Source organism: Colossoma macropomum, unplaced genomic scaffold (assembly GCF_904425465.1).
Source record: "Colossoma macropomum unplaced genomic scaffold, Colossoma_macropomum, whole genome shotgun sequence".
Taxonomy (NCBI): Eukaryota; Metazoa; Chordata; class Actinopteri; order Characiformes; family Serrasalmidae; genus Colossoma; species Colossoma macropomum.
Window position 1 is genome coordinate 1544952 of NW_023494788.1, and position 25190 is coordinate 1570141.

At 43.9% G+C, this 25190-nt stretch overlaps 2 protein-coding genes across 2 annotated transcripts in view; one reads left to right on the forward strand and one right to left on the reverse strand.

Moving 5' to 3' along the window:
- The first annotated feature begins 349 nt into the window (after nucleotides 1-349).
- Nucleotides 350-15417, forward strand: frs2b (fibroblast growth factor receptor substrate 2b). Its single transcript, XM_036567998.1, has 8 exons — nucleotides 350-706; nucleotides 4321-4424; nucleotides 4562-4653; nucleotides 4938-5124; nucleotides 7919-8077; nucleotides 9676-9839; nucleotides 11316-11661; nucleotides 12462-15417. The coding sequence occupies exons 3-8, from the start codon at nucleotides 4588-4590 to the stop codon at nucleotides 13160-13162; spliced, it is 1623 nt and encodes a 540-aa protein (XP_036423891.1). The 5' UTR covers nucleotides 350-706; nucleotides 4321-4424; nucleotides 4562-4587; the 3' UTR covers nucleotides 13163-15417.
- A 2718-nt stretch (nucleotides 15418-18135) lies between these two features.
- Nucleotides 18136-25190, reverse strand: part of nup160 (nucleoporin 160) — a 33249-nt gene continuing 26194 nt past the window's right edge. The window contains exons 28-35 of the mRNA XM_036568000.1: nucleotides 25127-25187; nucleotides 24162-24272; nucleotides 23151-23274; nucleotides 22565-22666; nucleotides 21584-21725; nucleotides 21238-21363; nucleotides 18987-19082; nucleotides 18136-18372 (exon numbers count right to left, since the gene is read on the reverse strand). Coding sequence (XP_036423893.1) covers nucleotides 18289-18372; nucleotides 18987-19082; nucleotides 21238-21363; nucleotides 21584-21725; nucleotides 22565-22666; nucleotides 23151-23274; nucleotides 24162-24272; nucleotides 25127-25187 — 846 coding nt within the window. The 3' untranslated portion in view covers nucleotides 18136-18288. The remainder of the gene's footprint in view (nucleotides 18373-18986; nucleotides 19083-21237; nucleotides 21364-21583; nucleotides 21726-22564; nucleotides 22667-23150; nucleotides 23275-24161; nucleotides 24273-25126; nucleotides 25188-25190) is intronic.

The window sequence follows — 25190 nt, forward strand, 5'->3', positions numbered from 1 at the left end:
TTTACATAGAAATTTGCACAGAACTGTATGTACGCAAATAACAGCCTGTTGCTTTTGCAATTAAATACTTAAAAAACAGTTTAGGGCTAGTTTCAGCTTCTGGTGGGTGGGTTTTAAACTCATTTTGGGCTAGACCTGGCAACCCTGGCGACAGTCTTCTAACACTTCGCGGAAACCGGAGGACAAAGTGGGATAATCAGAGCGCTCACACCGTTCACACAAAACCGAATCGGAACCGATCCGCTTCCATTTCGTCATGTCGCGCCCCCCCATCCGCTTTCGCCACCGCAGAGCAACCCAATCGGCTCGGTAGGTGTGCGCATGCGCAGTGTAAGGACTAGCCGTTAGCCTGTTAGCCGCTAACAGCGCGACCCGCTGCGGATCGGAGAAACACAGAGAGCCGCGCCGGAGGGAGCCGAAACGGAGCCGAAACCCCGCGGAGACATGACTCCACAACCTGGAAACCCGTATAAGCCGTTATCGATCAGATAGAATATTAGAGTAGCTCGCTCGGAGTCGGTTAGAGAGCGGCTCTCAGTCGGAGGGAGAGTTAGCGTTAGCGTTAGCACCCAGCCTAGCTGCGGTGCTTTGGCGTTAGCATTAGCCAAGCCGCTAACTGCCCCGCTTTTCCCCAACGCAGCGCGGATGAGGAACACGGGCTGAACGGCTCGGGCTGTAAAACGTTGCGGCTGCTCATTAAAACTCTGTAAGTATTTAACTTTTGATTCGTTTTTATTTCTTCAACCTGAATCTCCGTTGGTGCGCTAAGCTAAGGCTAACGCGGATGCAGCGACGAGGCGAAGTTGGCTTCCTATTCGCCAGCTTCTTGTTCGAATATGCCCGTTCCACCTTAAATGGTGAGGCAGTTACGTTCTGGCGCCTCGGGCGCCAGAATGTAACAGCCGCACGATTTAAGGTGGAACGTAAACTTCGAACAAGAAGCTGGCGAATAGTATAGCAGCGAGTAAAACTTTTATCACCCATTGGAAGTTGATTTTTTGATAAATCTGAATCTCCCACCACAAGTTTGGACACTCTCGGTGCTTTATGTGTGAGAGGCCGAGCGCTGTTGATCACAGAACCGGGAGAGAGAGTGGGTGAAGCGGATAAAGTGGCTGAGGAGCCGCCGCGGAGCTTCTTGCCTTAGCTAACATTAGCTTAGCGCCGTTTGTTTTGCTGGATGCGCCCCACAAAAACAAAAACTGCTGGTTTTCTAATGTAAATGGCTGAAGCAGCTGAACCGTGTTCGGCAACAGATAATTAAGGTACAACATACCTTTTTATAGAATTGAAGTTCAGCCAGTAACGTTATGTGCTGTAACTTTAACTAAATCGCCACGATAAAAATCTCACAACTTTTGTACTAATTAGCTAATCGTGTACAGTTTGCGGACACTCGACGTTAGTTAAGTTAAATACGCGTATTTTTCTCAGTTGTGCCGTCTTTAGTTTACGCCGCTTACACTGTTATGTCAATGGCTTTATTTGAATTTCTCGCTCCACCTTAAATGGCGCTGCAGCGGCGTAGCGGTGTACATACGCCAGAATGGAGCTGCCGCACTGTTTAAGGTGGAACGGGAAAATTCGAAAAAGACGCGAAGTCAAGCCTCGTTTGTTTATGTACATGTTGGCCCGAGTTAAACAGCTATAGTTGGCCGTATTTAGCCGGTCAGCATCACATTTTCGGCTCGAGGGTGAATTTCATTTGGGATTGATTCTGCCCGAGTGGGTTCTGTGGGCTGTGAGCTGTAAGTGAAAGGCGCAGTGAGCTGAGGGCAGTGTTGGTGTGGAGCTGAGGGCCGGAGGGAGGGGCGCTTATGAAAATATTTCAGGAATTTTTCATTCTCCAAAACCATCTCGGCCCTCAGATCAGCCGCTGCTCCTCAGGGCATGGAGCTCAAACCCTGCTGATCCAGCCGGCCTGCTGGGCTGATCCCGCTCCGGACCCCGAGCACATGCAGCTCTCTTTTAGGAAAAAGTGACAAACTGGATTATTGAAGGGGGATTCCACCGATTTTTAAAATTTTCTGCATAACTGGTTAGGAAAAGTAAACAGAGTCATTCACAGAGTTGGGCTTGGTGGTATCACAATATATATTGTTATTGTAATAAAGTGTCACAATTACAAAACGATATGCAGTTATGAACATATTGTGGATGTTTGGTGTGCAACAGATCACAAAGTTCACGGTTCAGATTGCATCACAGTTTTGAGTCATGGATCGGATCTAGGGCTGAACGGTTTGGGGAAAATATCTAATTCAGAATCAGAATCAATCTTTATTGGCCAGGTTTGCTTACACATGCAAGGAATTTGGCTTTGGTTACAGAGCTCACGTTGCACAGTATCAGACAAACATTTACATGTCGTAAATAAAATAAAATAAAACATGCGCTCCTACCATCACTCACACACGGTCATACCTGTAAATCTTACATTGTGATTACAGTGTAATTGTGGTTTTTCTGGCTAATATTGCAGCTGCAATTTAAATTGCGATTTTTTTTTTTCTGTAAATTAAGGTTCAGGCCTTTTTTGCAAAGAAGACCAGAATATCTTCTTTTTCTGGCTTGAGGCTTCACCTCTGCATGTAATGTGCCAGTAAGTTGTGGTTGTGAGGTCACAACACATGGAGGTTTGGCTGCCTCTGATTGCTCTACAGGCAGTTCACAACAAGCTCTGTGTTATTATGGTCAAGTTTCCCCACTTAAAACTAGTGTGTTTGATAATGTAGGGTATAATTTTTTTTTTAATTTGCGATTTGCAAATTGCAGTCTCAAACTGCTTGACTTTGATGTAAAAACAATTGTTCTTTTACCACAAATGAAATGTGTACACAAGGATTAATCATCGCCTCAGTATCTAAACGTGGAGTAACAGAGAAAACTGTTTGAACGTGTTAACCTCAAATGTGTTTCTTAGGTTGAAGCTGAAACTCAGTCAGGAACCTTGTTTAAGTTGAACTTGCTTTTTGAGGTAGGCCCAAGTTAGCTCAGTCAGGCTGCGGTGATGTAGCCAGGTAAAAAGTGATCCAGGTTTGTCTATGAGCTAAGTCTAAAGTTAGCTGGCTAAGCCATTAGGATCAGCAAAAAAATGGGAAAAAATATGACTTTGCTTTCCATTCATTACTTAAAGGACTTAAATAACATTCAAAGCAAGGAATGTTTTGCCCATGTTCCTAAATGAAAACAGCATTCAGGGTGTTCAGTGTTTAAATAAAATCTTAAAATAAAATAGTCAATACTCAGTTGTTAAAGTGCAGTGAAAGGCATGATGATACCATCCTACTTTGAACAACAGTGAGTGAAAAAATAGCCCTTTTATTTTTTCACTGCAGTTCTTCATCGAGATTTAGGGAATTTTTATTTTGAAAGTAACAATGACAGTAAAACTGTATTCCACACTACTATGGTTATACTTTGGTAAGCTGTGTTCCAGATAGCCCGGATCGAAACAACATCACACGGATGTTTATGTCTGTATTTACCGCCAAAAATAACCCTCAAACCATGACGCTGGTCGCACGTTATCAACGGCAGTTTAAAATGATTGTGCATAAGCATAGAGTACGATTTTGGTGGCTGGTCAAATTGCAGTGAAACTTGCTTTCAAGGTATTTCATTTTCCTTCTCGTTGTAATTTGGCCATCAAAAATGCTGTGGATTTCAGTAGCCTTGTCATGAACTTGAGGATTAAGGAATTGGGTAAAATCAAGCTCCGTTTAGCTGTTAGCCTCGTCTTCAGGTCACAAAAAAGAGATTAAAATGGAGACGTTTTCTGTTACCCAGTTTTATTATTACGTTACTGAGCTGTCGATTGGAGCAGGATCTCTGTTACTGAGGAGTTATAGAAGGTAATTCACTCTGGAATTATTACTTATCAGACTACAAATCCCTGATTGGTCAGGAGGCTATCCCTGTCTGTTTATTGTAAATGTAATACATGCATGTGCATGTGGGGATTAATCATCGCCTGACTATGTGAATGTGGATTAACAAAGACAGTTGTTTAAACAAGTTAACTCAAATGTTTCTTAGTTTTGTGAAGCTGAAGCTCAGTCAGGAACCTTGTTTAAGATGAACATCCTTTTTGAGGCAGGCCCAAGTTAGCTCAGTCAGGCTGCAGTGATGTAGCCAGGTAAAAAGTGATCCAGGTTCGTCTATGAGCTGAGTCTGAAGTTAGCTGGCTAAGCCGTAAACCCTGCTTTGTTAGACAAGCCGCTGATTTCGTGGAGATCTGGAAGTATCCAGTTATCCCTGGCTAAAGGAGGTGATGCTGTTTGGTCAGAAGTGATATAAACACCCTGTCAATTCTCACAGGCGCATCATCAGCATCATCGTCACAGGCAGCTGCAGCACTTATGAAGAATGACAGTGTGTGTGCTGGTGGGGAATGAATCAGGAACCCTGATGGCTGGATCTGGGTGAGAATTCAGAGGCGTTCATCACTCACAGTGCTTTCAGTATGATTTCTAATGTGTGGCTCATTTATGCCCTGGAGAGTCATTGTGTTTGTGTTTGTGTGTCTGTGTGTGTGTGTGTGTTTGTGCGTGTGTGTTAGGCATCAAATGGTCCTCTGAAGAAGCCATGGGAAGCTGCTGGAGCTGTCCAGACAGAGAGTCAATTCCTGACAATCACCAGAGTAAATTTAAGGTGAGTGTGGGCGTTGTGGGCTGGATCTGTGTAATAAGCTGTTAGTCATCAGTTATCAAATCAACCCAGAGCTTCCGTATCGGTGCAGCTCTGATTGTGAAGGTAGGTGCTGTTTGATTTGGTTTGATGGGGTCAATGTGATTGGTATTTATCTGTTTACAGGTGGTAAATATATTCTTGGTAGTTAATATAAGTGGTTTATATTCATAATAATTTGTTAACAGGTGTTTAGTCTGGATGTTTTTGTTTACGAGTGATTAATGTGGATGTTTACTTGTTTACAGGTGGTTAATGTGGATGATGACGGGAATGAGCTGGGTGCTGGAATCATGGAGCTGACTGAAGAGGAGCTGGTCCTCCGCACACACAAGTGTGACGCGGTCAGGTGGCCTTACCTGTGCCTGCGTCGCTATGGTTACGACTCCAACCTCTTCTCCTTCGAGAGCGGCCGCCGCTGCCAAACCGGGCAAGGTAAACAAATAAATACATAAATAAATAAAACATGAGCTGCATTTATGACTGGGTTTGTGTGTTCTGTGGTGAGGAAACAGTGTATAATTTAAAAATTATTTCTTATAGTTTTTAATGGATGAAATAATTCCCTTCTTTGTGTGTTTTGTTTTTGTAATGTTAGTCTGGCTGTCTGTGTACTAAGGAAGCTGTGTTTCAGAAATGTGGAGATTCCTGCTGAAGTGATGGAACAGAACTTTGCTTCACCTGTTGTCATTTGTCCTTTGGCTTTTATTATGAGTATATATCGAGTTTATAGATTTTCTGTTCTTTTTTAAGTTGAGTACCATATTAAAATGATGTAGTCAGTGGCCATCGACTGTAAGGATGGGTGTCGTTAGGATATCGCTGGTTATCAGGACGGCTCACGCTAAGCTCAGACTGAGGCTGCCTATCCATTAGTGATTTATTCTGTGCGAGTTACTGGCTACTAAATTGTAATTCTGTACGGAGTTAGCTTAAAGGGGAATTCCACCAATTTTTCAAAGTGTCTGTATTATTGAGTGTGTGAGGTGTAAACAGAGAGATTCAGAGTGGTTTGGTGTGAAATGGTTCAGATGTCTTTACAGTGGTGGTCATAGGAACCACGGGTTGCCATGACTACAGCACAGATATAGACATTTTATTTACTATCCAGAACCACCAGTGAACCTACACGAGTCTTCTGAGTTTATATGGAATGTTGATGATGGAAAATAGTGGAAACATCTGAAATAATAAGTTTTCTTTGGGGACTATTTTGCCTCACAGCGCCCTGCATGTATCCCTCCACCATGAATGGAGTTTAAGTTCTCTAAACTATCATAAAACAGTGTCTCAGTCATCAGGCAGTGAATTCATAACCATTTCATGTAGGAACTTTCTGTGAGGGAGCTTTTAGAGGTGGACGTCTGGTTCCTATCACCACCACTGTGAACAGTTCTGACTCGGTAAGTTTATCTAGAACAGAGCGTTTCACACCAAACCACTCTGAACGACTCTGTTTACATCTTAACCATCTGATTATGTAGAAATTTTGAAAAATCAGTGGAGTTCCCCTTTAATATCATTAATATTTATAAGGTAGCGCAGTTACCACCAGGAGGCAGCACTGAGAACGCAGGAGCGCAGCCACTTTACTAAAGCAAACATGCTGCACTGCTTCAGATTTATAGCATGCTGTAAGTGTTTCATGAAGTTGTTGGTGTTTACACACAACTACTTTACAACTACCACTTTAGATATATTACATTTAGCTGCATTATCATTCAATTTAATAACATGAGCTCACAGAACACAGAATGAATGGTTAAAGAAGTCGCTGTCGTCACACAGAGGTTCTGTATAGAACCATGAACACTTTGCATGAGTAGAGAGTTCTTTACATGGTGTAAGCGTTCTTTAGATTGATGGAGAATGTGTTGTGTATGGTATAGAACCTTTTAGGTGCTGTGAAGAACCGTATACAACACATTCTCTATCAATCTGAGGAAGCTTCATTGTTAAGTGTTTACTGTATGTTGGAGGTGCAGCAGGTAGAGATTCAGCTGAAAGATCAGATGTCAGAATACAGGATACAGGAGTTTTACTTGAAAAGCTGTTAAATGTCTGTTAAATGGACAGGATGATTCACTCTTTATGTTGGGAGTTTGTGCCCCAAACTTTCTACTTTAGTTTCCTTCCTGATTGTAGTGCATTTTGTTGATTTCCTATGCATATAAAGTTAATTATAAGTTTTAATATATTTAAATTTTTTATTATTATTTTTTTTTTAGTGCTGCTGTTGGTACAGTAACCGACAGATATTCGCATGGTACCCATCTGTGTATGTGTGTTAGTACTGGCTATGTTCTGTTTATTTGCTGTGTTTGTTTAGTGCCTTTTGCATACTTATAGCCACTTGGCTGTAGTGTTAAGGCTCCCCGGTGATTTGGGATTGCACGTGTGCAGCTCCGAACACAGTGATTAATGTGAGACTGTTAACTTTGACCCCATGCTTTCATAAGGATGAGCTCGAGCGGCTCCGCAGGGTGAGTAAAGGAGGCTTGCTGTGCCCCCCCACCCCCAAAGCCCCTTCCTTAAAGCTGCAGTACACTGCACAGCGTGGCCCGTGTGACAGTAGTGTTGCAGTTTGTGAACTGTTGTGTTTATTTCAGTCTTGTTGTTGTTTTGTTTTCATCATCAGGTTGTGTGCTGGAGATAGATAGTGAGCATCACTCAGTGGTTGTGTGGGTTGTTGGTAGGGCTGCAACTAACCATTACTTCTGAAATCGATTAATCATTCGATTAATCGAGTAAACTAACTGTTCTGCGCTCTTTTTGCCACCATCATCATTCAAAGTTTAAAAGAAGACTTTTATTAAAATGAGGCAAAAGTCATATCACCCCTTGTGTGGATCATACGAACATTATAGAGCTTTTTAAATGAAACAGTAGAAGCCATATCGCCCCCTACACTTCCTGTAGTGTATTACAGTCTGTCAGAGTGACTGTGTGGATCATACGAACATTATAGAGGCTTTTTAAATGAAACAGTAGAAGCCATATCGCCCCCTACACTTCCTGTAGTGTATTACAGTCTGTCAGAGTGACTGTGTGGATCATATGAACATTATAGAGCTTTAATTAGTGTTTAACGTGTGGCTAATAAAAATCCAGATCTGTGTAACATATTTCCTAATTGATGTCGACTGAGCGTTGCAGCCCTAGTTGGTGTTGTAGTTGTGCTCAGCGCTGGTTGTTTTGCTAACGTGCAGCTGTTTGTGCTCTCCTGCAGGGATCTTTGCCTTTAAGTGTGCGCGAGCGGAGGAAATCTTCAACATGCTGCAGGACATCATGCACAACAACAGCATCAGTGTGGTGGAGGAACCCGTGTTTGAGCCGGCGCTCACACACACCGAGCCGGACCCTCCGCTCACCCCACGCACTCCCACCAGTAAGAACACAGTCTCTCATCCTGCATCGTAACCCCTACACTTCAGTTAAGCGTTATTTATGTTAAGCTGTTGCCACGAAACAGCTTTAGAGGACCAGCTTTACTTCTTCTTCACGCTCACTGCTCAGACGTGAACATGAGGTAAAAAAAAAAAAGGGCCGGTTTCTTTTTTGGACGTTCATCATGGACGTTCATCATGGACGTTCATCATGGACGTTGGTGGGTTTACATATCAAGAATTAAAGTCTTTACGTACCAGAAACATTCATTTCTTCCCTTTTCCAACCTCTCTTTATCCCTCTGTACATTTCCAGTGCCTTAGACTGATATATCTTGTGATTGGCTGTCATGTGTTGTGTCTCTTTCCAAAAGTAGTGTGGTTTGAATGGGTGGGGCTAAACCTATGCAGGTTGAATGGGTGGAGCTAAATTGATGTAGGTTGAGTAGGTTACGTACACTATATGGCCAAAAGTATGTGGACGCGCCTCTTTATTATTGAATTACTAACAGATGTGTAAAATCAAGCACAGCCTTGCCTCCTTAGACAAACACTGGGCAGTAGAATGAGCTAAGCTGATGCAGGTTGAATGGGTGGAGCTAAACGGATCCATTTCACAATAATAAGCAACAACAGCTCAGCCTTGATGCAGAAGACTCACAGAGCTGGGCTGCAGAGTGTTGAAGCGTGTAAAAATCTCCTGTCCTCTGCTGCGTTGCTCAATACAGAGAACCAAACTGCCTATGGAAGCAACATCAACACAAGAACTGCTCGTCAGGAGCTTCAGGAAATGGGTCTCCACGGCTGAGCAGCTGCACACAGGCCTGAGATCACTATGCTCAATGCCAAGCGTCGGCTGGAGTGGTGTAAAGCGCCGCCACTTGACTGTGGAGCAGTGGAACCGTGTTCTCTGAGTGATGAATCAGCTTCTCTATCTGTCAGTCTGATGATGAATCTGGGTTTGGTGGAGGTCAGGAGAACGTTACCTACCGGAATGCAGAGCCAACAGTACAGTTTGGTGGAGGAGGGATGATGGGCGGGGCTGTTTTTCAGGGTTTGGGCCCTCAGTTCCAGTGAAGGGTGATGTTGATGCTGCAGCACAAAGACATTTTACACAGTTATCTGCTTCCAGCTTTGTGTCAGCAGTTTGGGGAAGAGCCTTTCTGTTCCAGCATGACTGAGCCCCTGAGCACAAAGCAGCTCCATAAAGACATGGAATGACCAGTTTGGTGTGGAGGAACTCCAGTGGCCCTCACAGAGCCCTGACCTCAACCCCACTGAACACCTTTGGGATGAACTAGAACGGAGATTGTGAGCCAGACCCTCTAGTCCAACATCAGTGTCTGACCTCACAAGACTGAATGAGCACAAATTCCCACAGACTCTCCAACATCTTGTAGAAAACTCCCCTGCAGAGTGGAGGCTGTTGTAGCAGCAAAAACATGGATTTGGAATGGGACGTCCAGCAAGCTCTTATGGGTGTGATGTATAGGTGTCCACATACTTTTGACCATGTGGTGTATGTATTGAACCTGTTGGTGAGCTGATGGACCTGCTGATGGTTTTAGGTGTGAGAGCTGAACGTGTCTGTTCTCTGCAGGTGCTGCTCTTCCTGCCTTACCGAATGGGAGCCTGCGGTACCCGTCTCTGGGAGACGCCTCCTCTCACCCCTCCAGCAGACACCCGTCAGTGGGCAGTACCCGCCTGCCCTCAGTGGGAGAGGAGTCCACACACCCGCTGCTGCTGCCGGACGACTCCGTGCGGGTGAGTGCTGAGCGCAGTCATGTGACCCATAGAGAGGCCAGCAGATTAAAACTGTACTGCAGCAGACTCAACAAATCTGTGGGCAGATTAAAACATGTGTTTATTTCATTTTTAACTACTGTTGTGCTGCAACCTGAACTGGCCATTGTTTATTCAAAATATGCAAAAACTTCAACAGTAAAATACAGGCACTTGAAGTAGACTTTGAAATATTATCTGGGTGAATATTACACTCCTGCCATCCTTCCTTTGCAGGATGTTCATTAAGACTTGGGCTCAGTTTCTGAGCTGCTGAGCTGATGTTGTGTGTTCTTAGTGGTTCAACTGCAGCTGAAATGCATTTTGGTGATATGACTGTAGAATTGTGTAGAGCTGAGGTGTAACTGCTGTCCCAGAGACCGTTGTTGGGGTGGGAGAGTCGGAGCACACATTTCGCTGCGGTGCATGCTGGGGACTGTAGTGCAGCCCATTGTGAAACAGTAACATTAACTAATATTAATAGAAAATTAAAACACTTTTACAGCCCGGGTAGTTGTTAATGATATGTTAATTGAAAATATGTTCGATAATTACCGAGCAAATTTTCATGCTTCAGGAGATTATTGCGGTATAGTTTAAATATACCGAATACGTGAACTGTTCTTTGTTTTTGTTTCTTTTTTTGTTTTTTTGTTTTTTTAATAAAGTGTTTGCTTATTATTCCTATTCCTTTGTTTTCATAGATATTGTGGGGAAAAAACTGACCCCAGCCTTGATGCATAGCTTGATCTGCAGTTGTTTTTTAGTTAAAAACAATAAATATAGCGGTGCTTTTGAAATTTGTCACATTTCACGAATGTATCACAGTATCAGCCCCTGCTTCCTCAGTGCTGCTACTCCACACTAAAGAAAATGTTTTATGTTCTGTTTTTTTTCTATTAAATTTACACCCAAGGAAGCCTTGCACAGTTTTATGGATTCTAATAAAATATAAAAGCACATTTACAGACGTTTATATATCTTTAAACTGTTCTTACAAAACAATCTGAAGCACTAAATGATGCCCATTGTCGGGTTCTATATATGATAAGAAAAGTGCATAAAATTAAAAAGACTGAAAACAAGTTAGTTGGTGCTGAATGTTATTATGGATCTAACACTCATTATTACTGATATAATTCTCATTATTCAACACTGAAAATAAATATTACGGTATAATATCACAGCACACCTGTTTAATGTGTGTTAAGTTTCATGAAAGTTCATCATGATATTTCTGCCATGTTTCCTGTCCGTAGTGTTGAGCGTGGAACTGTGTTAGCACAGGGAGTTCTAGGTCTGTTTAATAATGCAGAATTTCTTAGTAAAGCTGGGTAATTTAAGCCCCAAGTGAGGACTGTCCAACAGAAATGTTCCTGACCTCTCGTCCTCTTGGCTAGCTAAAAAAAAATCTTGCCACTCGAAGCTCGTGTGCTGATATACGGTGTTTGTGTTTAGGGCCACACGTATGTGAACACGACGGGTCTGCTGGAGGATCAGCATGGTGCTTTAGATGCCCCCCCACCCCACAGCCCCCCCGCAGCAGAGGGGGACGAGGGCCTGCAGGCTCCGGAGCCCGGCCCACGGGTCCAGCTGGAGACGGAGGGAGTCCGCTTCGTCCTCGGCCCCACACCTGTCCAGAGGCAGCTGATGGCCCGGGAGAGGCAGCAGGAGGCCGGCCGGGCGAGCGAGGGGGCAGCCGGCCCCGCCCAGAACACTTTTGCTAATACTAATGCTAACGGTACAGTGGCACCTCCGCCCAGGCCGGGCACGGCAGAACAGGACAGCAGCACGTTTAAAAAAGGTCAGGAAAACAGTTTATTCCTAATTTAATTGTTTGGGAATAGGATGGTAGAAGAACTTCAACATTTCTGATTGTTTCTATTGTTGATGTTATATTATCCCAGTATTGTTCAAATAAAATATGTGAAGAACACCAGTACACTGAAATCATTTCATGGCAGGTATGTTCATAGATGCATACAGTACCTCTTATATTTCTTTAAAGTAAAATTATGTATGTTTATTGCAGTTGTTGGAAATCGAAGTGGTATGATTATCGTTAGTCTCTTAATCTCTAATCTCAAAGATGGTTCTTCAAGGGTTCCTTAGTAAAGACAAAGGTTTTATATAGAACACTTACAGAACTATGCGCATGCTTAGATGTGTTTTTTTTTGCATGGTGAAATGGTTCTTCAGATTGATGGAGAATGTGTTGTATGTGGTTCTAAATAGAAAATTTTGGACAACGGTTCTGCATAGCACCAAAAAGTATTCTTTGATTATATACAAGCTTGACATTTTAACAATAGCAGAACCCTATTTTGGTACTGTATAGAACCCATTTCAAAAAAGACTCTATACAGAACCATACACAGTGCATTCTCCATCAGTCTGAAGAACTGTTTCACTGCGAAGAACCATTTAAGCATGTAAAAAATGTTGGTTTATTATTCAATGACTAATCTTAATGTTTATTGATCAGTAACTACTGTGAATTGTTTATTATTATAATTATTATTATTGCTTATTGTTGTTGTTGTTATTATTATTGTTGTTGTTGTTGTTGTTGTTATTTTTATTAATATTATTATTGTGTTGCAGAGAGTGGCCGGGTGGACGAGGCTCCGGATCAATTGAACGGTCCTGTTCCCGTTCCTGTTCCCGTTCCCGTCCCGGCCGTGTACGGTCCGTCCCGCCGCAGGACGCGTCCGCCGCCTCTCAGTCCCGACGCCAACGTCAACAACTCGGCCCAACGCAGAACGGCCCTGCTGGACTACGAGAACCTGCCGGCGCTGCCGCCGCTCCGAGAGGACCCGAAGGCCGGCTCCGAGGACGAGGACGAGTCCCTGCGGTCCACGAAGCATCCGCAGCCGCTCAACGGCTTCACACACAACCACCGGGGGCAGTGCAGCCCGGACGCCGCCCACCTCTACATAAACACAGAGAACGTCACGGCGCCCCCTAGCTCGGGGAAGCTGGAGTCGGCCCGCTGGCGCGATCGCTCCGCCCCCAGCGTGTTCAGCTTCGACTTCCGGCGGCCCTGCGAGCCGCACGCCCTCAACTACATAGAGGTGGAGACGGAGCCTGACAGAGAGCGAGAGAGGGGGTCGGACTCGAGCGCCCCGCAGACCCCCAAAACCCCAACGTCCCCCCTCCCGCAGACGCCCACGCGCCGCACCGAACTGTACGCCGTGATTGACGTGGAGCGGACGGCTGCCATGTCCAGCCTGCAGAAAGCACTGCCACGCTACGACGGTACCTCCAGGAAAACACGCCACAACAGCGTGGACCTGCCCATGTGAGCCCCCCGCCAAACCTACCCTCCCGCCCCTCGACACACTGTTCCCTCTGAGGCAGGGTCATCAGGGCCGTTGTGGAGGGCGAAAGCTTCCAGCGCGGTTTGGTGATTTCACTGCTCTGACACCCGACTAGGGCTGCACCGTATATCACACAGCATAGAATAAACATAGAATTAAAACCTCTCTTTGTTTTCATTAACTACCGTGTTATGAGATCCTGTTGTCTTGGCTCGTCTGCGCTTTGCAGAGATGCTGTAGCGTCGCGCCACTTACAGGAATAGTCAATCATACTTGCTAATGTTGCTAACAATGAATGCAATCCAGTTGACCTCCGTTAGCATGGCCGTCTGAATAACAGTTACATTCAGGGTTAGAAACATTAGCATTTTTGACTGAAAGCAGTCACACACGGTTATTGGAATCTGAAACGGTACGATTATCAGAGTTTTATGTTGTCGTTTGTTATTCATTTGTTATTCGTTGTGATGTCGGCCTTTGAAACATAGATATCACAAAAGGCTTTGGTGTGAAAAATGAGCTCCCTGATCATCATATTAGGATCATTTTATACATGTATATGTAACAAAAGTGGTTTTATATCATTGAAAACAGAGACTCCAAACTTTTAAATGGTGACCTTTGCAATACAGATGTGCGAATGAGCTCTGGGCGCTGCCTTTATCTCAAACCTGGACGAGTTTCTGGTGCATTCATGTGATCTTGCACCTGTAAAGAAGCATTAATCAGGCTCCACCTTCGTCTCATCCAGGGTTGTAATATATTGCCAGATGCATTGCAGTCACAGTTGTACACTGCTGTTCAAATGTTTGGAGTCACTCATCTTGTTAATAGTTGTTATACCAACAAGCAAACACCAAGTAAGATTAAAGCACTTTTTCATTCATCATTTTAATTATCAGTTATCATTTAGTCAGTTTGGGTGTTTTTCACACCACATTGTATGTCTTTACATATTAATGTTAGACTCAAAAAGAAGGTCCGGCTCGATGTTTCGGCCTCAAATGATCTCAAATCATCATCATACTGATGAAGATATGATGACAATAGTAAATAATTCACTCACATCCTCAGAGACGCTCCTCACCAAGTTTAGACTGAGTTCTCTTTCAATTATCAGATTCATCCGCTTGGCAAAGGGATGCCTATGTTTTGCATGTCGCATGCAGTTACACATTTCCACCAGAGAGGGCTCCAAACCCCCTAAACTTGCATAGTACAGCTTTAGCTATTTTAAACAAAGCTGTTCAAATTAAAGCTGCTGACAGTTGCTTGTTACAAAATAATGATAAATAGAGCAGATTGTGACTATTTTTGAAATATAAAGCATTAAGAATAATTTTATTATAACTTCACTCAGCTACTTTTCTCAGTCATTATGGAATCATCTTTCTTAGTTTTCACAGCTACAAGTTGTTTAGCATCATAAAATCATTTTCTCTGTGTATCTGCAACAAAATTGGTTTTACATCATTGTAAACAAACTTTGAATGGCAGTGTAACTGCAGTAGGTGGCGCTGTGCAGCACGAACAGTTGATGACTGAGTTAATTCAGGTGTATCAGAGCAGTAAAATCCACTGGACCGTGCTGGACTGAAGCCCTCCAGGATCGAAACTGATGACTCCTGGTCTGATGAGCTCGTTTGAAGAGGAAGCAGTCGGTCAGAACGTCACTCTGCTTATATCAAAGTGAACTCTCGGAGGGAACGGTGTACCCCGCCCCACCCCGCCCCGCCCCACCCCACGCTGCACCTTTTTATATAAATAAACTGTTTAAAAACTCCAAAGGCAGGTGGGCTCGCACTCACGAATGTCAGCTTTTTTCAGAACACCTGTAGAACTTTTTTTTTGACGTAGTTGAACGAGTCGCTCTGTGAGAGGTGCAGGCCGACGGACGGCGCGGCTTCGCCACACAATCATTTTATTCCTATGGTAATATAACTACTACTCCCCTTACACTCATTTTCCAGTGCCTGTGTATTGTGGTTTTATTATGTTAATAACAAGGTTGGACTACAGTCCTTGTCCATTCCATACAAATCAGTATTACTGATCAAAGCATTCCTGTTTGTTTTCATTTGTTTTTGTTTTTTTTTTTGCCTTTATATTGAAATGACACTACAGGTTGTTGTAATATCAATATCCAGGGACGTTACGGTACACTACAGCTGCAATTTTTCTCTGACTGCATATAGATTTCACTACTCAGCACAATAAAAGTCTATTTTGTTTGATTCATATTTGTCAGTTTGAGGGGTGTGACTGAGCTGATACCCTTCCGTCGTGCTCAAAACAAAAACAAAACACCTGCTTGTTTTTATCGTGCTTGTCTGTCACCTCCCCGAATTCTCCACTGCTCTCCTGATCATGTGAGGTTGCAGGAGTCAGCGGCTCTTTATGGATTTTATATTCCAAAAACAGATGATGCCATTATCAACCAATCAACCAACCAGCCAACCTTTATTTAGACCCTTATTTACAGTGCAGGTGAGGAAATGCAGAGATCAGAGAAATCTAAATAAATAAATAAATAAAATGCTGCACTTCACACCTGAAAAAAACAGTTCATATAAATCCACACCTGTAAATGAGGTAAAAACACTGTAATATAAAGTTAGATATCAAGTTATTGACCCTTCGCTGTTCACACCTGGTTTTGAGTATTAGGATTATATCCAGATAGAGTTTCCACATTAAAAATACAGGTGTAAACACAGCCACTCAGTCCTGTTTTTAAGGTCCTTCAGTTCAGCCTTAAATTTTAATATTTTAAATGTGAAATTAAAATGTTTTACTTTGACTCAAATAATATTAATTATTTTGTATCGTTTAAAGTATCCAAGTCAGATCTTAGCCAGGTGTGAATACATCCTGCTGTCCAAACCACACTTCACAATTTAACCCCTCCCAGTACTGTGACTCCTCCCCCTGCTGCTTTGCAAATGGGAAGACTCCACCCACTGAACCATCTCAACTAAACAGTGGTATTTTTAGGCCTGTCACAATTATTACCATCATCTGATTACAATTATTGTGATTCAGAGTGGTTTGGTGTGAAACGGTTCAGATGTCTTTACAGTGGTGGTGATAGGAACCAGGGGTCGCCATGACTACAACACAAATATAGACATTTTATTTACTATCCAGAACCACCAGTGAACCTACACGAGTCTTCTGAGTTTATATGGAATGTTGATGATGGAAAACTGGAAAATCTGAAATAATAAGTTTTCTTTGGGGACTATTTTGCCTCACAGCGCCCTGCATGTATCCCTCCACCATGAATGGAGTTCATAAAACAGTGTCTCAGTCATCAGGCAGTGAATTCATAACCATTCACTGTAGGAACTTTCTGTGAGGGAGCTTTTAGAGGTGGGACGTCTGGTTCCTATCACCACCACTGTGAACAGTTCTGACTCGGTAAGTTTATCTAGAACAGCGTTTCACACCAAACCACTCTGAACGACTCTGTTCACATCTTAACTGTTTAATTATGCAGAGAATTTGAAAAATTGGTGCAGTTCCCCTTTATCACTCTGCACATGCTCACCCTTGTTTTTCTAAGTCTGAATAATTGATGAATTAGCATATGCTGGTTCTGGTACTTTGCCCTGCAGCAGTCACAGAAGCCAAGACGCATCTGATGCTGTTTCCTGATTATTTATGTTTCAGGCTGAAGTGATCAGTTGTTTCCAAGTTCGTCCAGATCAGCAGTTGAGCTTCATCTGCCCTGTGTTCAGTCCTCCAACATCCTCGCTGTGATCAGTTTAAACCACCACAGCCTCATTATGTGGTCAGGCAGTCTAGGCTGGAGGTTAGGGAACCAGCCCTGTGACCAGAAGGTGGCTGGTTTGATCCCCTGAGCCGACAGTACATGACTGAAGTGGCCTTGAGCACCTAACCCCCAACTGCTCCCCTGGGCGCTGTGGATAGGGCTGCCCACCGCTCTGGGTGTGATCACTGCCCCCTAGTGTGTATGTGGTGTTTCACTGCACAGATGGGTTAGAATGCGGAGGTGAAATTTCCCTGCTGTGGGTTTAATAAGGGTCACTTAATTAATGAATAAATCAAGCTGTTTATCTGAGCACACAGTCTGTCTGGAAGTGATCGGTCTGTAAAGTTGGGGCTCAGCTGGACTTAGAAACTCAATTCAATTTTCAGATTTTCCTTCAGCCTCAGTGTTGGGGGTCGTTTTACTGAAACTTCTTAACTCTGACATCTGATCTGTTTGGTCACCATGACGACTGAATTTCAGACAATATCTATTCCAGAATAACAGTTCCTACCTTCATAATCTCATCATGAACTCCAGATAAGAAAACAGCATCACACAAACATCCTAACTAGACTAAACCTCCTAAATCCTGTCCTAACTTTAGGATGAACCCCAACAGGGTCCTCACTTCTGTCTAAGGTCCGTTTCTATGGTTTTTAGGCAGCTGAGTCAGCAGCATAGTTCACTACCAGCATAATGAGCTCCATTTATCTCTACTGTAAAACGCTGCTTTCACTGTGAGATGATTTTCTTTTCTAACTCTGCGTTTTAAAGATCTCAGACGCTGCAGACTCGATCTCCACCGCCCCTCTGATCACCTTCGTGTGTTAATGTTGATGATGAAATATTACAGTGATGGTGGTGAATAATGAGGAGGCGGAGCTGAACGTGTCTTTTTTTTTTTAGGAGTAACGTTAGAACCTCCTCTACATGCTTTGAGGGGTCTATAATTAGCTCCATGCTAACTGGTGGGATATTGTTAGCTATATTAGCCCTGTAGCTCCAGAAAACTTCAGATATGAAACGCCCTTCGACTGTCTCACCATATTAACTGTAAGAGGATGAATGAGATTTTTTTGCTGATTGTTGCTTTAATAGCTGTGACAAATGCCAGTTTCCTCTCTTTCAGTGTTCGGTAGAAACGTTTTTGGCAATTTATTGAAATAATGACACCAACTTACTCTTAACAGAAACTGAAAACGTTTTATTGCATATAAAATAGTTTACAAAACTCCATATTAATGTAGTCAAGTGATAGAAAAATAAAGTCCAGTGGTGGCCGCTGCTGTTTGGAAGTGAAGCGCCGCGTTGGGGTCGTGTTCAGGTGGGTTTGTGTTCAGTGAGCGTGCAGACGGTGTCTGGTACTCTGTTCCACCAGCCTGTGGTACTCGTCCAGCTTCACGCTCAGCTTCTCATACACCTGCACAGAGTCCACAATTCAGCACACAGGGATCACTCAGAAACCATCGTAAATAGGGGTGGAACGATTCTGAAGGCGGTGATTTATTCTGACACTAGGGGGCGATACGGCTTCTACTGTTTCATTTAAAAAGCTCTATAATGTTCATATGATCCACACAGTCACTCTGACAGACTGTAATACACTACAGGAAGTGTAGGGGGCGATATGGCTTCTACTGTTTCATTTAAAAAGCTCTATAATGTTCATATGATCCACACAGTCACGCTGACAGACTGTAATACACTACAGGAAGTGTAGGGGGCGATATGGCTTCTACTGTTTCATTTAAAAAGCTCTATAATGTTCATATGATCCACACAGTCACTCTGACAGACTGTAATACACTACAGGAAGTGTAGGGGGCGATATGGCTTCTACTGTTTCATTTAAAAAGCTCTATAATGTTCATATGATCCACACAGTCACTCTGACAGACTGTAATACACTACAGGAAGCATAGGGGGCGATATGGTTAAGCTAAAAATGGCTGGACAGTTTAATCAAAGTCAGTAGGTTAATTGATTATGTAAGTGATCACTAGTCGATGGTGTTCTGCCGTGCTGTTTGCTGACCTTGGTGTTGGCCTGGCTGTCTCTCAGGCTGTGCAGCAGCTGGTCAATGGAGGTGTAGGGCAGCCAGACGTGCGGCGCTGTGGCCGAGAGCGGCATCTACCGAAAACAACCAATCATCAGTCAGATAAGGACACGAGCACTTCAGCTACTGCAGCTCAGGAAGAGCTCGTCTATAAACACGTATCAGGTCTGCCTGAGCTCTCAGTCTACTGTGGTTCCTGCCTGGACCTCAGTGCCCAGCGAGGACGGACAGCATGGAGGAATCCGGATGTGCTGTAAATTCTGCATTTTGTTTTTATAATTTGTGTTTAGCGTATTTCATATGAGAGATGAAAAAAAAAGAAAAGGCCTCACAGACGAGCTATCAGAGCATCTGAGTGGAGCGGGAGACGTTTCTGCTCTGTACTCAGTGTTTCTGTAGTCACTCCGCTCCAGGTTTTCTATTTCCCCCTTCTGACTCACATCAGAGAAACCGCTCCGCGTCCACTCCGCATGATCCACATATGACATTTACACTGATCAGGCATAACATTCTGACCACCTCCTTGTTTCTACGCTCATTGTCCATCTTATCAGCTCCACTTACTATATAGGAGCACTTTGTAGTTCTACAGTTACAGACTGTAGTCCATCTGTTTCTCTGATACTTTGTTAGCCCCCTTTTACCCTGTTCTTCAGTGGTCAGGACCCCCATGGACCCTCACAGAGCAGGTACTATTTGGGTGGTGGATCATTCTCAGCGCTGCAGTAACACTGCAGAGTGGACAGTGAGTGGACAGAGTGTTTAAAAACTCCAGCAGCACTGCTGTGTCTGATCCACTCAGACCAGCGCAACACACACTAACACACCACCACCATGTCAGTGTTACTGCAGGGCTGAGAATGATCCACCACCCAAATAGTACCTGCTCTGTGAGGGTCCATGGGGGTCCTGACCACTGAAGAACAGGGTAAAAGGGGGCTAACAAAGTATCAGAGAAACAGATGGACTACAGTCTGTAACTGTAGAACTACAAAGTGCACCTATATAGTAAGTGGAGCTGATAAAATGGACAGTGAGTGTAGAAACAAGGAGGTGGTCAGAATGTTATGCCTGGTTGATGTATTTCCTAAATGTATGGAGACACTGAACACTTTCATTATAAAGTTATGGCTGTTATCAAATGAAAAACTAAAACATCGAGCTTCACAGGTTTTTCCCGGAAGGTTTAGTGTTGAAGCGACGGCTCAATAACAATCTAGAAATGTGCTGAGTGTAAACAAACACACGAGCTTTTAACACCACCTTCTTTAGCATTTACGCAGCACAATGGGCGGCGAGACTGACCCCGACGTCAGTAGATCTGTGTTTATCAGTGTGAACTTCCAGAACGTGTGTGAAGACGCTGTGTACGGGTGGCCGTCGCGTCTGAGCTGTGGAGTCGCTGCTGCATCACTCGTGTCACTCAGAGGCAGCCAGTGTGGAATAAAGGACTGTCCATCTCACAGGATGGAGCGACACTGGAGTGATTTTAGAGCGAACAGTGACGCTCCGACTCTGATCAGCTGTTCCGAGAAAAATCACCCACTCCACTCCGCTCGCATGCTCTGGTCCCTGTGCAGCAACTGATTAACTACGAAGTGTATTAGGGCTGTGCTACTATGCAAAAACAGTGACAATCAATAACAAATACTCATGAATATAAACACATGAATATATCGCTGTTGATGGAACAAAAACCTCGTATCTCCAAAATAGTAACTTTACAGGAGAAGGAAAAAACATACTTTACTTTTAATGCAAGTCAATGGAACCAGACTTTTTTCCAGGTCATTTTGGGTCGTTTCTATTGGTCCATTCGTCATGAAATTGATACACAGTGTAAAGGACAACAGGCATTTTCAGATTCTGTAAAAAAACTGAAAAATGACCAAAATGGATATACAAGGTTTAGTTCCAACAGCAGCGATGCATAAATAGTGTTGAGGGGTCGAAGAGGAGCAGGAGGACAGAAGTGGCAGCAGAAGTTTCCAAACGTAGACCAGGATCAGGACTAAGAAATGCTTAACTATGGAGGAGGAAAGCGCAGAACTACGCCATCTGCTGGTTGCATTCAAGTATTTTAAATAGCCATTTATTTCACCACAGGGAGTCGATTAAAAAGCTGGAGCTTTGGTAAAAGTCATTCAGCAATGTAATGAATGTGGGGCGACACGGCACAGTAACTCATTCCCTACAGAACAGGCTCTGCGTTCAGGCGATGCTGCTCACCGGTATCCCGAAATACTGGTGTCCCCTTCCCAGCAGAGCGTCCACGTACTCCAGAACCAGCTCGGCGGCGCACTCCAGCTGGTCATAGTTGAGGTACAGACGCAGCAGAGCTGCAGCGTCCACTTCCTGCAGAGAAACCGAGTGAAATGCCTCATTAAAGACGCTCTGATAACAGTGTGAGTGTCGGCTCCAGCGCCGGTACTAAAGAAACATGCAGCTACGACTAACGCGGCACTGTGAGGTCACGATTTCAGCTGAGAGAGACGAGATCAGAGCAAACATTAATTCATTCATTCCAACTGGATAAACGTGCTACAGTTTACAGAACGCAGAGGGTGGTGCTGACCTTGTAGGCATTAACCAGCCAATCAGGAACGGGCACTCCGTGAGACAGCAGCCTGTTGATGACACAGCGATGGTACTGAGCATTCTGGGATTGATGCTTCTCCAGGTATGAGGCCAAAAGTCTCCAGGCTTCATCTGTAGCACTGTGAGAGGAGAGAACCACCCAAATTCAGCAACAGGAACACTCAGCTCAGACTGGAGTCACAGAAAATTAGTCTTTAAATAACTTTAATATAATTTTCCTCATTTCTTTCTATGATGGACGATGATACTGGAATCATATCGATATCCGGAACGTATTTACTGAACTCCAGAAGAGGAGAGTGTTACTGCACTACAACATCTGCACTTTACACACACACACACACACACACACACACACACACCACACACACACACACACTCTTTCCAAACTGCTTATACTGCATGTTTAACTCTACACAAATAAATAATAATTTTTTGTAGAGATGATAGATGTGGATTTACTCCCAATTTACACATCTTATAAATAGTTATGTATTAGCATCAGCAGAGCCCTCCCCCTGACTGCGACTGGTCCTAACCGCCTCCTCGTCTGTTCTGAGCCCTCCCCCTGACTGCGACTGGTCCTAACCACCTCCTTGTCTGTTGAGACCTCCCCCTGACTGCGACTGGTCCTAACCGCCTCCTTGTCTGTTGAGACCTGTCCATGTGACGCCAGTAGGTTTTCCCTACTCTACACCAGTCGGCCCACAAGAAGCTGGTTAGTTAGATAATGAGTTGCATCAGGTGTGCAAGATGAGACGAAGCACAGACAAGGTGCAGTGTGGAGTCGCCTGGACTGGAAACCCTCGTAATTCGCTAATAACATCTTAAAGTTGATAATTTTCCTATATTTAGTTTAAAAACCTTCTTATGAACTTCAGTGTTTGTTCCAAGATCCTTCACAAGTTTTTTTCTGGGGGGGAGTTTAGGGAAAAGCAGGAGATTCCAGCAGACACACCTGCATTCTTTAGTGGTGATGAGACTCGGGAGCTGATTGGCTGCCAGCCAGTTCCAGGCCTCGTTCTGACTCTGCTCTCCTCCGTACTGGAGCTTAATACACCTGAAACAGACATTACACTCATCATCTCAGACACAACGGGAAATATTCACACTTTCATGCTAAATGTACTTCAGTCCATTCTTATAGAAAATATACAGAAACCACACACTGCAATTTCCCATTCCACCTTAAATGGTGCCTCAGGGGCCAGAATATTACTGCTGCACCATTTAAGGTGGAACAGAAAATCTCAATAAGAATATGAAGCCAACTTCAGCACGTTTGAGGCAGGTGTGTAATGATTTAGACATGCAGTTAGCACCATGCTAACTGGTGGGGTATTAGTTTCTATTACTTGTTAGCTACGTTAGCCTCGTAGCTCCAGTGCTACAACTAAAGAAACAAATGCCAGACATCAAACACATCCCAGCTGATTAACATATACTGTGGGTTAGTGGAGGAAACTGTATAAACACCGCACTAAACTATCGCTTTGAACAGCGCCGACCCATCACGAGCCTCAACGTCACGCAGTGAAACTTACTTAAACGTCAGTCCCTCGAAGACGGGCGTCAGGGGCAGTTTGAACGTCTGACACAGAGACAGCGCCGTGTCGAAGAGACCAGCCTGGACCAGCAGGGCAACCATCTCCGCTGCCGAGGCGCTGCCTGAGGAACCAAGCAAAGAAACATCTCAGTGTATCAGACCAGTTATTCAGTTATATTCACCCTCTACAGCCTTTAATTCAGGAGCGCCTTAAATAAGAAACTGGTAAGAATCCGTTCTTCTTCTTTATAAACAAAAAAGGAAGCCACACAAATGGCTTCAATCATTTTTAGTCGTTTTCACCGAACAGTTAAAGAGTGCACAGCGTCGCTACCGTCCATCTTGGATTATCATCCGTCTTCTGCCTGCACGTTTCTACTGGTTGACGTGCCTCCACGTCAGAATGCATCGCAGCAAAAGTTTAGATGGTTTGAACTTGTTTGACGCTCGATGATGCGTCTCTTCACTGCATACAGACACGTTTCTAGTCCGACAGACTGACTGACGCAGCGTCCTGACTGAAGTACACTGGAGGGCTGCGTTTCTGTAGACACCCTAACGCAGCGTCACTGGACAGCTGAACACGCTTGGAGGAGATGCCAACCGCCAGATCTGTTACATCAGCTAACAGATGCCTGCGCTGACTGGGTGAGGGGGGTAGACGGGGGGGCCATCCTGCCCACCCAGAGAGAGAGGACAACTGTGCTCTGCTGGACACGGACGGCTGTAGCATCACCTCATGATCTCCCGATGACGGGGTCAGCGCTTAGACGGTTGTGCCACTCGGTGAAAATGACAACATATGGCATGTGTGACTGTCACATGTAAATACTTTGTATTTGACAAAACTATTACACCAAGTGTTAAACTGGCTCTGTCACTAATACTGGCTCAAATATTCACGTTACATAGATTTACCTGATCAGGTATTAATATGTGCTGACTGACTGAAAGAAAACATGATCATCTGGATGAAAACCGTGACGGGCAGTGCGTGCGCGTGCTGTACCTGCGATGGCGGCTGACGGCGGGTGCTGCTGTGCGAGTGTGAGGCGGCAGCGGGAGAGGATGTACTCCTTCTCCAGATCCTTCAGCTCCAAAATCTCGATCTGACGGCTCACTGCAGACACAACAGCGTCACATCACACACATCATTCACTGCATGGACAGGTGAGGTAATTACCTGAGAATCAATGCACTTACATCCACACTGATACGCCCAATATCAATATCACTGTGTTTGTCTGGAACTCGCTCACATGTTACACCTTCACTCTGACCACCTTCAGACAGCCTGAAACCGTCTGAGTTCAACTTTTCTCCTTTTTGTTTAATTTTATTATTGTTACTTCTCTTACTATTTTATTGCAACCGTTTTATTTGATGTTTATTCTTTTACTGTTCTATTCTACTAAATTTACTACTAAAATTTTAGTTTTCTTATTGCTTATTATCCAAGTTGGGTCTTTTACTTCATTAAAATGTCTTTATTATACACTTTATTGATATTTTATGCCTGTTTGGAATTTCAGCTGTTAATTTGTTGCTTTTTCTTAATAAATCTTTTTGTCTGGCTAATTTTCATTTATTTTAATTGATAAATTTAATTTCAACTTTGCCAATCTGTGTAATCTGCTCGGCTACACTGTAAACGAGGGTCACCCTCAATGTACGTCTGAGTCGAAATAAAGGTTGATTGGTTTAGATCTAAAGTCACGTCAGTTCGTGAGAAACTCCGAGGTTCTGAGGATCGGAGCCGTCGGTCGGGACCCCTGTTCACGTGTATAATCTGAAAGTGTGAGTGTTTCATTCAGAGCAGTGTGAGGACTTTGATGACAAACAACGATCAATCACAGAAAATCGGTGGAAAGCGTGACTGTGTGGGTCTCCTGTTCTCAGCACTGGTTAGGATTTAAAAAATGTGATTTTATCAGATTATGTTCTACGTGTAAATGCACTGAATGAAATATTTACCTGGAGCTGCAGCCAGCTCGCCGTCATGAGTGCGCTTGGGCGACGCTCCGGGACGATCAGACTG

Coding starts and splice junctions, on each gene's coding strand:
- frs2b (XM_036567998.1), top strand. CDS start 4,588: ATGGGAAGCTGCTGGAGCTGTCCAGACAGAGAGTCAATTCCTGACAAT. Junction 4,654..4,937: donor ATCACCAGAGTAAATTTAAG/GTGAGTGTGGGC, acceptor ACTTGTTTACAG/GTGGTTAATGTGGATGATGA. Junction 5,125..7,918: donor CCGCTGCCAAACCGGGCAAG/GTAAACAAATAA, acceptor GCTCTCCTGCAG/GGATCTTTGCCTTTAAGTGT.